The 12,703-nt window shown below is 37.5% G+C and overlaps 1 protein-coding gene across 1 annotated transcript in view; it reads right to left on the minus strand.

Moving 5' to 3' along the window:
• The window catches only part of robo2 (roundabout guidance receptor 2), a 1,412,536-nt gene that overhangs the window by 1,385,383 nt on the left and 14,450 nt on the right, over positions 1-12,703 (minus strand). The window contains exon 2 of the mRNA XM_062977135.1: positions 384-499. Coding sequence (XP_062833205.1) covers positions 384-486 — 103 coding nt within the window. The 5' untranslated portion in view covers positions 487-499. The remainder of the gene's footprint in view (positions 1-383; positions 500-12,703) is intronic.

A 12,703-nucleotide genomic window follows, 5' to 3' on the forward strand; every position in this document is an offset into this window, starting at 1 on the left:
AATTTTCAAAAAAATAAACCAGAGACTCAGCATAACCAAACATTAAACAACTGTATTTTTCTGACACTATAACCAAATTTACAATGTTCACTTGCATAGTCAGGTGTTCAAAAGAAATATTGTATGCCATCCTTGTGCTAACCCTGAAAGGAAACAACTTCCCCAACAATAACTAACACAATTACAAAATTCAGTGCAGGCAATATTACTGTATCACAGTCAACTACTTTTCAGAATTCACTAACTTATGTTTTCTAAGACGTATAACTAAAATAAGCAAGGAGACAAAATAGTTACTTTTAAGTAATCAAGGATCAGGCAAAATTAAATCTAAGATCCTGCTGACTATAATGAACTATATTTTATTTGGTTCTTTGAATTACCTTGACCTTGTCCATTGCCACAATCACTCCAGACCAGCAGAGTTACCATTAAAATCCAAGGCATCCAATAAACTACTCTGAAATGTCCTTTTTCTTCATCCATTGCATTATTGGACCTATAGGATAAAAAGTAAAAACATTACCACAATGTTAATAATATCATACATAAAAGAGAGAATGGAAACTTTGAAATGCAAAAGAGTAAGCTGACATCTCACTTCTCAATCTATCAGTGCATCTATGCCACCAAATGATATCACGTGTATTATCAATTTATTATTCAGTTTCATTATTTGAAATAAATAAAAGAAGTGACAGACAAATCATAATTAAAACATTATAAAAACAATGTTTTGAAAAAATAGAAACCCTATTCTTTTGTGTGATACGTATAACCATCAAGAAGAATACAATGGTGATTTTTCAAGTTCCTGCCGCTATGATCTTGGGCCACTCTGGAAGATCTGAACCTTTGGTTTCAGCATTTGACCACCTTGGCAATTATAAAGTCAGCCAGTATATTTTCCCTTTAGACTGAAGTTATCTAGGTGCCTCTCTTCAGGAATACTTTTGGCTTTACAGCAAAGATCTAGGCCTTCTACAACTGGAATAGCAACACTGTGAAACAGATAAAATATTGGACATGAAATATACAGATCATTGCTTAGCTACCTTGGAGCAGTCCTACACAACCATTTAGACCAAGTCAGAAAATGAATTAAAGAGACCCAATTTGCTATGAAGTACCTACATAAGCATCTCAGGAACTGGTTGGAAGCTGGGACCATAGCCATAAATACCTGTTGATTGCAGCTTGATCCAAACCCATGAATATTTTTTCTTACCTCATTTTGTGCTGATTGGCATTGGCATCACCAGCAGTGATGGGCAATGCCATGTCAATTTGGGATCAGCACTAGACCAATGCAGAACACAGCAAATGGAGACAAAGGGGTGGAAAGTGGATATTCTCATGGGAAAACTATGGTTTCCTCTCACCTTCCAGTGAGCTGTGTTTTGAGGTTTTTCAAATGAATCAGTGCTAGCCCTATTCTGATAAGACCTCTACATTTCTCAGTCTTGATTCCAGCCCTTCATGGAATATACACTAATCAGCTGCAGCAGATTTTGTGGCTTATTTTGGCATTTCTGGTAAGATTTTTTAATATTATGTTTCTATCTTGATAGACGATATTAGAGGAAAAGATGAAATACTTTGGCCACATAATGAGAAGACAGGAAAGCTTGGAGAAGATAATGATGCTGGGGAAAATAGAAGGGAAAAGGAAGAGGGGCCGACCAAGGGCAAGATGGATGGATGGATGGTATCCTTGAAGTGACTGGCTTGACCTTGAAGGAGCTAGGGGTGCCGACCGTTGATAAGGAGCTCTGGTTTGGGCTGGTCCATGAGGTCACAAAGAGTCGGAAGTGACTGAACAAATAAACAACAACAAAATCTTGATGCATGCTGCAGAGCACATTAGGGGTGTGCGATTTGTAGAAGCCTTGACCTTGAGATGGCTTTGAACTGCAGTAAAATGCATGTGGGAACAGCCCCTGGTTTTGCTGCACTCTTTCAGACTGACTTACTTCACAGGGCAGTTATGAAAAGAAACTGAAATAATCCCAATAGAGAATGGTTTGGATAGAAATACAAGTAATTCTAACAAAAATTCAGCATTCTTAGAAAATTTGAGGCATATGTGTGGTGCACTTAAGAGTTCATCTGAGGCACTGTCCAAGCTTGTTTGATTATGTTGTGAACCGCATGAATAAAAATATGTTAACTTGCACCTGTGCACATTTCCCTGCACAGCTTGCCTTCCATTCCCTTAATAAGTCCCTTCTGAATTTCCCAGAAATTCCTAGTGTAATGCACTACTAAATTAGAACAAGAGTTTTCAAAAACTCTTTAAATGAGACATACCTAAGATGTGAGAAGGGGAGAGAAATACATCTATCTTTCTCTAGAGTTTAACAGGGACCTAATTTTCACTCCTCAATAAGCATTTCCAAAATGCAAACAGGGAAATGTAAGAAGCTCACTATCACTAAACATATGTCCTTCTGCCTGTACATGGCCTTTGATTACAGGTAGATTTTCATTACCAAAAGGGATCATCCACAATTTCTAAACTCAATAAATGCATTTAAAAAACTGTTTTTGAAGAGCATAGAACCAATACACTTAATCTGAGTTAGAGAGATCTTTATTAGTAGGAGTATAAACAGACAGATGGTGTTCAGTCAGTTATTTACCTATGCTGAGATTTTAATGAAGGCTGGTACAGATAATATTCAGTTTTTCTTTATCTGCTGAAAGCTGATATTTTATAAATGCCAAATTGCTGTCTCCACATCCTTGCCAGTTTTCTATAAATATCAAAAACTCAAATTCATTAAAATTAATTATTAAAACTACATGGGACTTACTGTTGAGATCTTGTTAAACATAGATTTCATTTGAGAATATTAATGAGTGCCTATAAACAGATTTTAAAAGCTTCATTTAGTCTAGTTGCTTATTCAAGATAACAGAAAGAATCTTTAACTTTTCTTTAAAATTCACATTTTAATATATGCCTCAGGCTATGTTTTCCTTCTGTTGACTTGGGACAACAGAAGAATATCATGGCCTGTGGCAGTCTGGAAAAATAAGCCTCTCTATAAGTTAAGCAAAAAAAAAAAATAGATGACTTTGTCTAGAAAAGCAATATTTGATTTAAAGTGAGCTGATTGCATGAGTATATGACCATAGGCTGAATCTAGCCAGTTTTCAAACAATTTATAATTATTTAGAGTGCTAAAACATGATGTACAGTAAGTCAACAGCATCTGTATTTTCTACGTTCTTCTAATGCACAGATTCACTGTCCTGTTTGTTATAATATTAGTGCTTACCCCTGAAACCATTATCAGGCATGCACCTTTTAAACATTAGTTCCAATTCTGTTTTAATGGACAATTATGAAATGTAGTTGGCAAGATCAGATAAAATAGAATTACAAATGACAGTAAAGCATGCACAAGAGGGAAGAGTGTGGGTAAGACCATAAAATATATTTATTTCTTATTCAACAATTTTGTGAATTTAACCTTGCTGTATTAAGCACAGTAGAGTCTCACTTATCCAACATAAACGGGCCGGCAGTACGTTGGATAAGCGAAAATGTTGGATAATAAGGAGGGATTAAGGAAAAACTTATTGAGTGTCAAATTACATTATGGTTTTACAAATTAAGCACCAAAACATCATGTTTGAAATTCAAAACACCTGGAAGATCAGAGTTGGGAACACAGAGATATACTGAAGATTCTACTGATATACTGTAGAATCCCACATTGAGCATAGAGGAATGGCAACACTGGAAAACCAAAGTTTGCTAAACACTGATATTGGTCAACTGTCTCCAGAATCTGGTGGTTGTGTTGGGAAGGCATGGTTTGTGCCTTTCAGCCTAGCAGAATGGGGCTGGACTGGATAGCCTCTTTTAAAAAAGGCCAGAAATGCAAATTGCTAGAAGGCTGTCAGAGGTAAAAGGGGGGAGGAGGAGGAGGAATGAGTGCATGGGGGTGAAAAAGGAAGGGAGAGGGGAGAGGGGGAGAGGGTCTGGAGCAAAGTGTGTGTGCAGGAAGAAGGGGGAGTCTTCCGCCCACCTGGCCAGGTCAGGAGATGACAGAAGGCAGGGAGCCCCCCTCCCCACTTGCCAGCCCCGGTTCCCTTTCCCAAGCCCAGCCTGTTGCCTTGGCTTCTCTCCCCTCCGTTCCTTCATTCCAATCATGAGCCCTTTTCCTGCACTGATTTGGGAACTAGGCTGAGTTGGAGAGACGTCTCGCTCTGCATGCACCAAGAGCAGAGAGAGAGGAGAGCCATTGTGTTTCCTTTTTTCCCTCCTCCCTCCCTTGCATACAAATGGCCCCCAATGGGGCAATTCACCTCCCTTCCCTCCAGAGATGTGCTTTCCTCCCCCCCCCCCCGTTTTTTCCGCACGGGGCTCTCGCTGTGCATTGAATGAAGGCAAAGGGTGCAATGTTTCCAATCCGCCACAAGATGGCGTCGGATAATATGGAGTGTCGGTTAAACGGAAGTCGGATAAGCGAGACTCTACTGTACTTGGAAAATACATAGGGGAAAATGTTTGTTTTCTATATTATGCTATCCTCTATTTTGGAATATGGATTGTCAAGGGTATCATCTACAGCATGCTACAATAGTTCAAATAGTTGTAACAAAATAAGTACCATGTGGCCCTATCTTGCATTTCCAATCACACCAATCAATGGATTACCAGCATCACACATAAATAAAACTGACATAATGTTTTTGGATTTCAATCAAGGAATCAAAATTTCTGTGGACTATAGTGTAGAGCTGTTGAAATTTGGAGGTGTCATAAAATGGCAGTCAAAAGGTCCTCCATGTTCCCCACAAAACTAGTCATTTCTTTATAATGTACCTTATTTCTGAGACTACCAGTACTTTCCCAAGAATTTTCAAGACTTCATCAATTTGCATTCTGTAAAATGGTTTTTACAGGACAGATTTTTGCGGAATGGGTTTTGATGTTTTCATCCATCTCAGTTTTCCATTGGGCCAAGAAAACATGATAACAAAATGATAACAAAATTAATGAAGAGGTGAACCCTAATTGTATGCAGAGCCTGATATTTAATAGAGACTTTCATGGAATGAAATATGGAGTGCTGGGTTGTACAGTAGAGTCTTGCTTATCCAACCTTCGCTTAGCCAATGTTCTGAATTATCCAATGCAGTCTGCCTCCCACCTGGATCCACATCTGTTTCTCTAGGCAGCAAAGACTGAACCTTTTATGGATTTAAATATGGACAATGTTGTTACTGTACGTTCGTTTTATGCATTCTATGTTTATTTGTAGTCAATGTTTTAGTAGTCAATGTTTTCCATACATTGCGATGTTTTAGAGCTAAATTCATAAATACAATAATTACTACATAATGTTACTGTATATTGAACTGCTTTTTCTGTAAATTTGTTGTAAAACGTGATGTTTTGGTGCTTAATTTGCAAAATCATAATGTAATTTGACGTTTAATAAGCTTTTCCTTAATCCCTCCTTATTATCCAACATTTTCACTTATCCAACGTTCTGCCAGGCCATTTATGTTGGATAAGCGAGACTCTACTGTATACAGTAGTTTTCCTTTATATAAAAGCTGCATAGCCTTTTTATTTTGAAATACTATTATCACTATAGGAGGGGTTTTTTCCCACCTGCCTCTACATAATGCCTCAGACGTTCTGAATATATCACATAATTATACTATAGAACAAAGGTGTATTTATTGGTGAGTGTAACCAAACATGATTACTCAGAGCATAAAACACATATATGTTCAGGTTTTATATGCATAGACAACTTAAGTAACATAACAATGTAATTCTGTGTAAATTCAGCAATACCTCCATCATTGATACTGAATTTGCACAGAATTAGATCATTATCTTACTCAAGCTGGATACACTACATTTTTGCACCTCAAATTACAAGAAGAGAAGATAATTATTACATGCATGATTCTTCTCAGAGAAAAGTACAAAAGGGATAAACAGCTTCTTGAACTTGGCACAGTTTAGAGTAAATTTGGCTGTTATATCAATATCCTGCAGTCTGGTTCAGTAACTAACCTTGATAAAAAGATCCCCGAACACTTCTGTCTTACAAAACACTCAAAACAAAATGTTTTTACATTTGGATGTAAGTTTTTAAAAGCCAACATTGTGCCATAAAAAAATCAGATCTGAAAAACATTTTGAAGGTTAAATATAATCAGAAAGCAGTGGTGCCTAAGGGAATGTCAGTGTTAAGACAAAAGCTTCTGCCTAGTACCACAGAATACAAATTCCACACTGAAAACAGAAAAGCAGAGGATGAAAGTGCCATGCAAAAGGGCACACTACAGTTTTGATTTATTATTCACCAATGTTGTTGTTTTTGTAATAAAAAAAAGCCCGAGGAAAGCTAGTATCTCTGATACATGAATTACTGAATTCATTTATATTTAAGTCAATACCATATTAAACTATTCTGCTTTTGTAACTCTTTCCTTGCACAGAAGACTAAGGCTTTTATCACATGGGGCAGGCAAATCAAAGGTTTCTTTCATATCATGCCACGTGTACCCCCCATGATTTTCCTGTCCCAAACTATTTATGGATAAAATCCATTAATATCTCCCAGTCCTGCAATGTTCCCCTTATACTATCCCTTACACTTCTGTGCCAGAATGCCAGCAGTAATGTGATGTTAGGGGACAAGAGTCTCTTCCTATCCCCGTCCTTTCCGCTATTTCTAAACTTGTTGTTTTCCTTTTATTTTATACATATTGTTGCCTTTTGGGGGGCAACTGAAAATTTGCAAGTGTTCTCAAAACAAAAAAAAAATGATAAAATTAAGGAACTGCAGTAGTCAAGGATGGCAGGGTAGGAGGGTGTGCAGAAGTATGTTTGCAGGACCACAGAAAGGTGAATTGGACACAGTTGAAGAGAAGTGCAATATTGAAGGTGCTCAACCCAGTGTGTATCCATTATCAACAATAATGTAAAACTCCTGTCTGTACAAAAACAGGGGTTTTTTTTCCTTTGTGAAAGTAAGCTCACACAGCAGACACAAGAGGTTTGAATGCATCTCACAAACAACCTCTCCAACATGATTTTACTACAAGGCAACTGTTGTCAGTACTGAGCATTTTCCAGAAATCTGCAAAAACCATTTGAAAAAATGAACAAAATTTCTTTGAGACTAATCAAAATAATACATGTCAGCACATACAACTTCCAGCTCATGGTTTCTGCCATAATCTGTCCCGATTGTGTTTTTGCAAAGAAAATGGATCTTACAGTTATCAAGTCTATTGATTTCTATATTGATCATCAAGTTATGTCCCCAAGTTATGAATATGATAGGTTTGTTCTTAAGTGGAATTTGTCAGAGCAGTTACATTTTTTAAGTGTAACTCGAGCCTATATATATAGCTTTGGATAGCATAGGGAAGGGTTAACACCACTGTTGTGTTTGTTTTGCTATCTGTGCCCCTGTTCAGAAGACTTCACCTCACTTTCTGTCTCTGTGATAATTAGATTTTGGGGGGGAAAATGACTTGTTGTGGAAACCAGTATTGGTGAGAAAGTTTCAGTGAAGACATCTTTTTCACATGATAACTCTACACCCTGCCCATGATTATCTGAATTGTTATTGGTTATTGCTTAGCTTCTGCCTTGTTAAGAAAGAGAGGGCTGCTGAACTAACAGTGATGATCATGACAAAGACATGAGACCTCTGAGGAAAGGGGTTCCTTTGAAGCACCTCAACCAAGGGAGCAGTGGCAGTCAAAAGTGAAGGAGCTGAAACTAATATTTCATATATTTGTTGGTTCGTCTGACAGGGAAATTGCGAGCATAGGCTATGAAAAAGCTGCATACATAATGCAAACAAAACCCGGTGTTCATACCATGACCTTGCTGAGCTGCTGTACACCTTAATAAAATAATTATAAAGCTGACTCCAGATCACAGTATTATGAGGAATTACTTCTAGTTAGCTGTTTCTTTCATCTATGTCTTCTGTTTAGGAAATGTTTCTTTTTCTGCCTGCTCTACTAAACTACCTACTTATTTTCACACACAATTATACCTCATTACTGCCAAAAGTAACAAGTTACAGGGAACATCACTAGTTATAACACATTGCTATTAAAACATCTGATAATGAATTGTAGAAGAAGAGACCTTCCTAAATTAATAATTAATTCATCCCCTCATGACATTTTAGTTTATAGTGGCTATCTACATCATCAACCATATAATTCTTCTACATATTTCTGCAAAACTTGGTGCCTTAGGCATTGAAAAAATTCCTAAGGCACAAAAAATCAGAACATTTTCTATAAGTATTCTGTTAAAAAGGCAAAGTACTATAAATGAATGAATGTGATTTGGAGTGAACTCAAACAGAAGTATTAATTTATGTCAAACCTGTCAAAGCAAACTTTTTTCCTGGATTATATTTAACATGCCAGTCCCATCCTTAATAACCTCCTCTGTCTTTGGGAATCAAGACAGTCTGCAGAAACAGAGAACTTTTCCATTAGCTGGTGATTTTCAATATGTGGTTGCCATGCTGTGTACAGGTTGGTGACCATGCAATTGACTGTTCCAATTTAATGGCTTTTCTAACAAGCACACACTTAACCCAGCAGTAGGAATATATGTCATGTGCAAAGTACAATTATCAAATGTAAAGAAAAGGCAGTATATCCTGAGTGGATTTAAGCTCTCCCCTTTAATCTGACTCCGTATAGGTGCAATTCTCCTGATAAAAAATTATAGGATCCAGGGTAATTCTCACTGCTGAGATCAGATCAAGTTCATGTCTTTTTCTTCCCCCTCAATGTCTTCTTTTTCATAAATCAGAGGGCTGTAATGCTCCCTGCTCTGCCACCCCCAAATCACCCCACTGTCATTCACAATTGCATTTTTAAAGAGAGAAATTTTGCAGTCCTGCAAGTAGCATTTATATAAATTTATCCTGAACTTTGCATTTTGCCCTTAGATGTAAACAAAGAAAAAAAAATCTCTGTAGATTAGGGCATTTCATCTAACTGCATCTGACACAATATATTCTATAGGAATTTCCTAGGTCATCCAGGAGATTCCAAGATATGCTTCCAGGAAAAGTTACCATAAATACCTAGAGAGGATAGACTTCTAGGAATTTTCTAAGGCATTCACCTGAAACCCATTGTAGCTTCCTGCAGAAGTTATTCATTTCAATAGGATTTCCTGTTTCCACTGTAAGTTTAGGATTTCCTGTTTCCACTGTAAGTTTAGGGGTTGTACTGTATTTCTTAACTTTACACATACATAGCTATGTAGCAAAGGCAATGAAGAACTCTGCTAATGAATTTCAAAGATGATTATCAGGGCACTACCAAGAGTGTTTGATGTGCATTGGGTCCACCAATTCACATTGGCACTCCCTATTTCTGTTCAGCTCATAAGGTATTGGGCTCTATCAGTCTGAAATAGACAGACAGGAGTACTCAGTGCACATCAGCACCTTTTCAGCATTGGTCCCAATATGCAACAGTCATTTCTCTGACTCCCTTCCATATTAACATCACAGCAGCCCTTGCTCAATATGGATGTTTTATCTATTCTAGTCATCACACAGATCTGGAAATCAAAAGTAGAAACCTCTAGGAACAGCACCTGCTCAGATTCCATTGTATCTCAGTAGGAAAAAATATTAGTTACTTTTTCTTGCCTTAATTTTCTGTAGGTATTTTGAAACAGAAATAGAAAATCTCAGTTAACTGCACTCAAGCTCTAAAAGACATGGGATGTGCAAGACACACACACACACACACACACAAAAACCCATGCCATTTTGGTCCCATTTTCAGCTGCCCCCATCCCCACATTCAGTTTACCAGGAAATTCCTAAAACCAGGAGGGGAAAAATACTGTTCCATAATCTGGCACCCAGAAGTTCTGTTTATGTTCTGGGAAGATTCAGTCTATTGGTGACAACAGGGGAACTTGCAAGGCTCCTCTTTCCATCATTTTAATGGATATTGGGATGAAAATGAAAACACTTGGAGAACACATTTATGAACACATAAACCCCTCGAGCTTCAGAACATTTGGGTCATCCACTGATTTTTTTTTTGTAATTTTAAAATATTTTGGGGGGAGGAAAGCTGCTGGTGCAGGACAGAGAACACAAGACAGAAGGTAGGGCTGGGGAGGGATTAAAATTGAAATAATATTCTCCCTGTGGGGACTCATGAGAGTCAGGCTATCCCTCCTTTCCCTAAACCTATCCCACACTAAATGAAGTTAAAGCAAAAAAAGGTAAAAAAATATTTAAACAAACACACGAAAGTGCCCTTTTTAAACTTACATCCCTCACAAATGCACACCCATCCACACCTCCCTAGCAAAATTAGTAAAATAAAAGAAGGACTATAAGGAAGATATTAGCTGAGCAAATTTAATGATATAAGAAGAAAACGAGTGAAATTCTCAAAAATCGATCCTAAGCAGTGACGGCACTGAGATAGAACACTGCGCTAGATAGCACATGATCTCTCTCTCTCTCTCTCTCTCTCTCTCTCAAATGCCAGAATGCCACAGAAAAATGGAGGAGCTTGCCCTGGTATATATAGACCACCTTTGCAAAAAGATACATGATTCGCTTTCTTCTTCTGATTGGCTCTTGCAAGGCTAATCGGGGAAAAACCCCGTGTGTGGCTACTCTTGTCAATCTCAGAACAGCCGAATCTCCAGAATGTAGACAAAAGTTCCGGCACCATGTAGTCCATTCAGCTGTCCCCCACCTGGTCCATTTTTGGTGGTCTGGCTGTCGGATCCCTGAATCCTGTATTGCAAAATGGAATTGTGCAAAACCCTATAAAAGACTCCTTTGTATTTTATTTCTTTAGTTCAATATTGGATAAGGAACAGATCTAGCAAGTTAGTTTTGGCATGATAAAAGCTCTCTCCTTCTTTTCTATTAACTCAGGAAGTATTGATTATTTTGAAAGAAAAATCCAAATTAAAATACTAGAACATTGCAGCATATTTTGATAGATAACAGAACAAAACTGCGGTAAAGCAGGGGGAGGAGAATCTGGCCATGAAAGTTCATCCTTTACACTCACTTTAATTGTAATAGATATTGTATAAAGAACAAATCTAATTGGACAGATTTTATATTAGAATGAACTGCACTTCTTCAGCTCAAAAGCATTTGATCAAGATGAAATAACCAGAGGAAAAAGTGTTGTCTTTAAGTGTGATAAGTGTATGGAAAGGTAAAGTAACTGAGGTCCAGAAAGATGCGATCTGTAATCAAGAGCACATCTAGGAGAAAGGAAAAACCTTCAATAATTTAATGAGATGCTGGTGATGAGATTTGTAGGTAGCCAGAGAATCAATACCAGGATTTTTATAAGCATAGGTGTTTCTTTCCTACATGTTTTAATATTCTCTGCAAAACACAGCTTGATCGCACTTCAAAAACTAGAAAGTAGGCTTAGTCTACGAAAGTTTATGCTACCAACTTCATTTCTCTCAGTCTCTAAGGTGCAACAAAATTCCTTTGCATTCCGATATTTTAGAATGCTACACACACATCACAGTTTTGGCTTTTATGGACTATAACACAGAGAATGTTGGAAAACTCAGTCTCCAAAGATATTTTGCTATTTATCTTACCAATATTTTCAGTCTGAACAATATACACCCCTGTCCAAACATTTGCAGGGATCTATTGTTTGATATATGCGTAAGTTCCCTACATAGGAGTTGTGATTTTTTGTCTGCTGCTGAAGATCTGAATTCAGTTCAAAGGTTTAGGTACAAAGTTGCACATGCTGTAAAATTATTATATAATCATGCGCTCGTGCATTTAATTGTACATTCAGTTTCACATTCAGGTGGGCATTCAGTTGTATAACTTTGCCAATCAAATTTAAGGGACTTCTTAAGCAATAAATGTGTACATCACATGCCAAAATTATGCTATGGAATGTATTATCTCAGACAGTGTAAATTCATCAGTCATTTTGTGAAAATCAGTAGGGTGCCTCACTAGAGTCCAGCCCAAATAGATATATGCCACATAACGTATATCTAGAATCTGACCTTCTCAACCATACCCTTCATATTTTGTTGAAATCCATCCAGAAATTAATTTCCATAGCCGTTTGCAGATCACCCACTGCAAAAATCACCATCATTACATTAATTCTATCGACTCTTTTATGCTAGAATCCTACTTGTCCTTATCTGGAATTAAAACCCACTGAGCTCCTGAAGCTTCATTTGACAGATATGCCTGAAACTATGCACTTAATATTGCTTGTATTATTCAGCTTCACTAAAGATTGTTCACTATGTATACACCTGAACCCAACCTGAGTTTGGAAGCTAAGCAGTATTAAATTTTGTTAATATTTGGATGGATATCACCAATAAATAGCAGCAGTGCCAAATTTAGGACAAATGAAGCCCTGTGCTAGAAGTTATGATTACTTGAGCTCTGAAGCAAGTAGGCTTGCTAAGCTACACTGCCTGCTTTGTGGCACACTCCCATAGACTATCAACTCCATCATTCTGTCTGGAATCACTTCAAACCAGAATACCTTCAAATTTAGAATTGCACCACATAAGCAAAATCCATCATAAAAAAAACTTTTGGCAGGAAAAGCCCCTTCTCCCCCCCCCCCCCCTCAGCCAACGGGGCCCTGTGCTTAAGCGTACATAAGCACAATGGCA

The sequence above is a fragment of the Anolis carolinensis genome, chromosome 3 (assembly GCF_035594765.1).
Source record: "Anolis carolinensis isolate JA03-04 chromosome 3, rAnoCar3.1.pri, whole genome shotgun sequence".
In the NCBI taxonomy this organism is placed as follows: domain Eukaryota; kingdom Metazoa; phylum Chordata; class Lepidosauria; order Squamata; family Dactyloidae; genus Anolis; species Anolis carolinensis.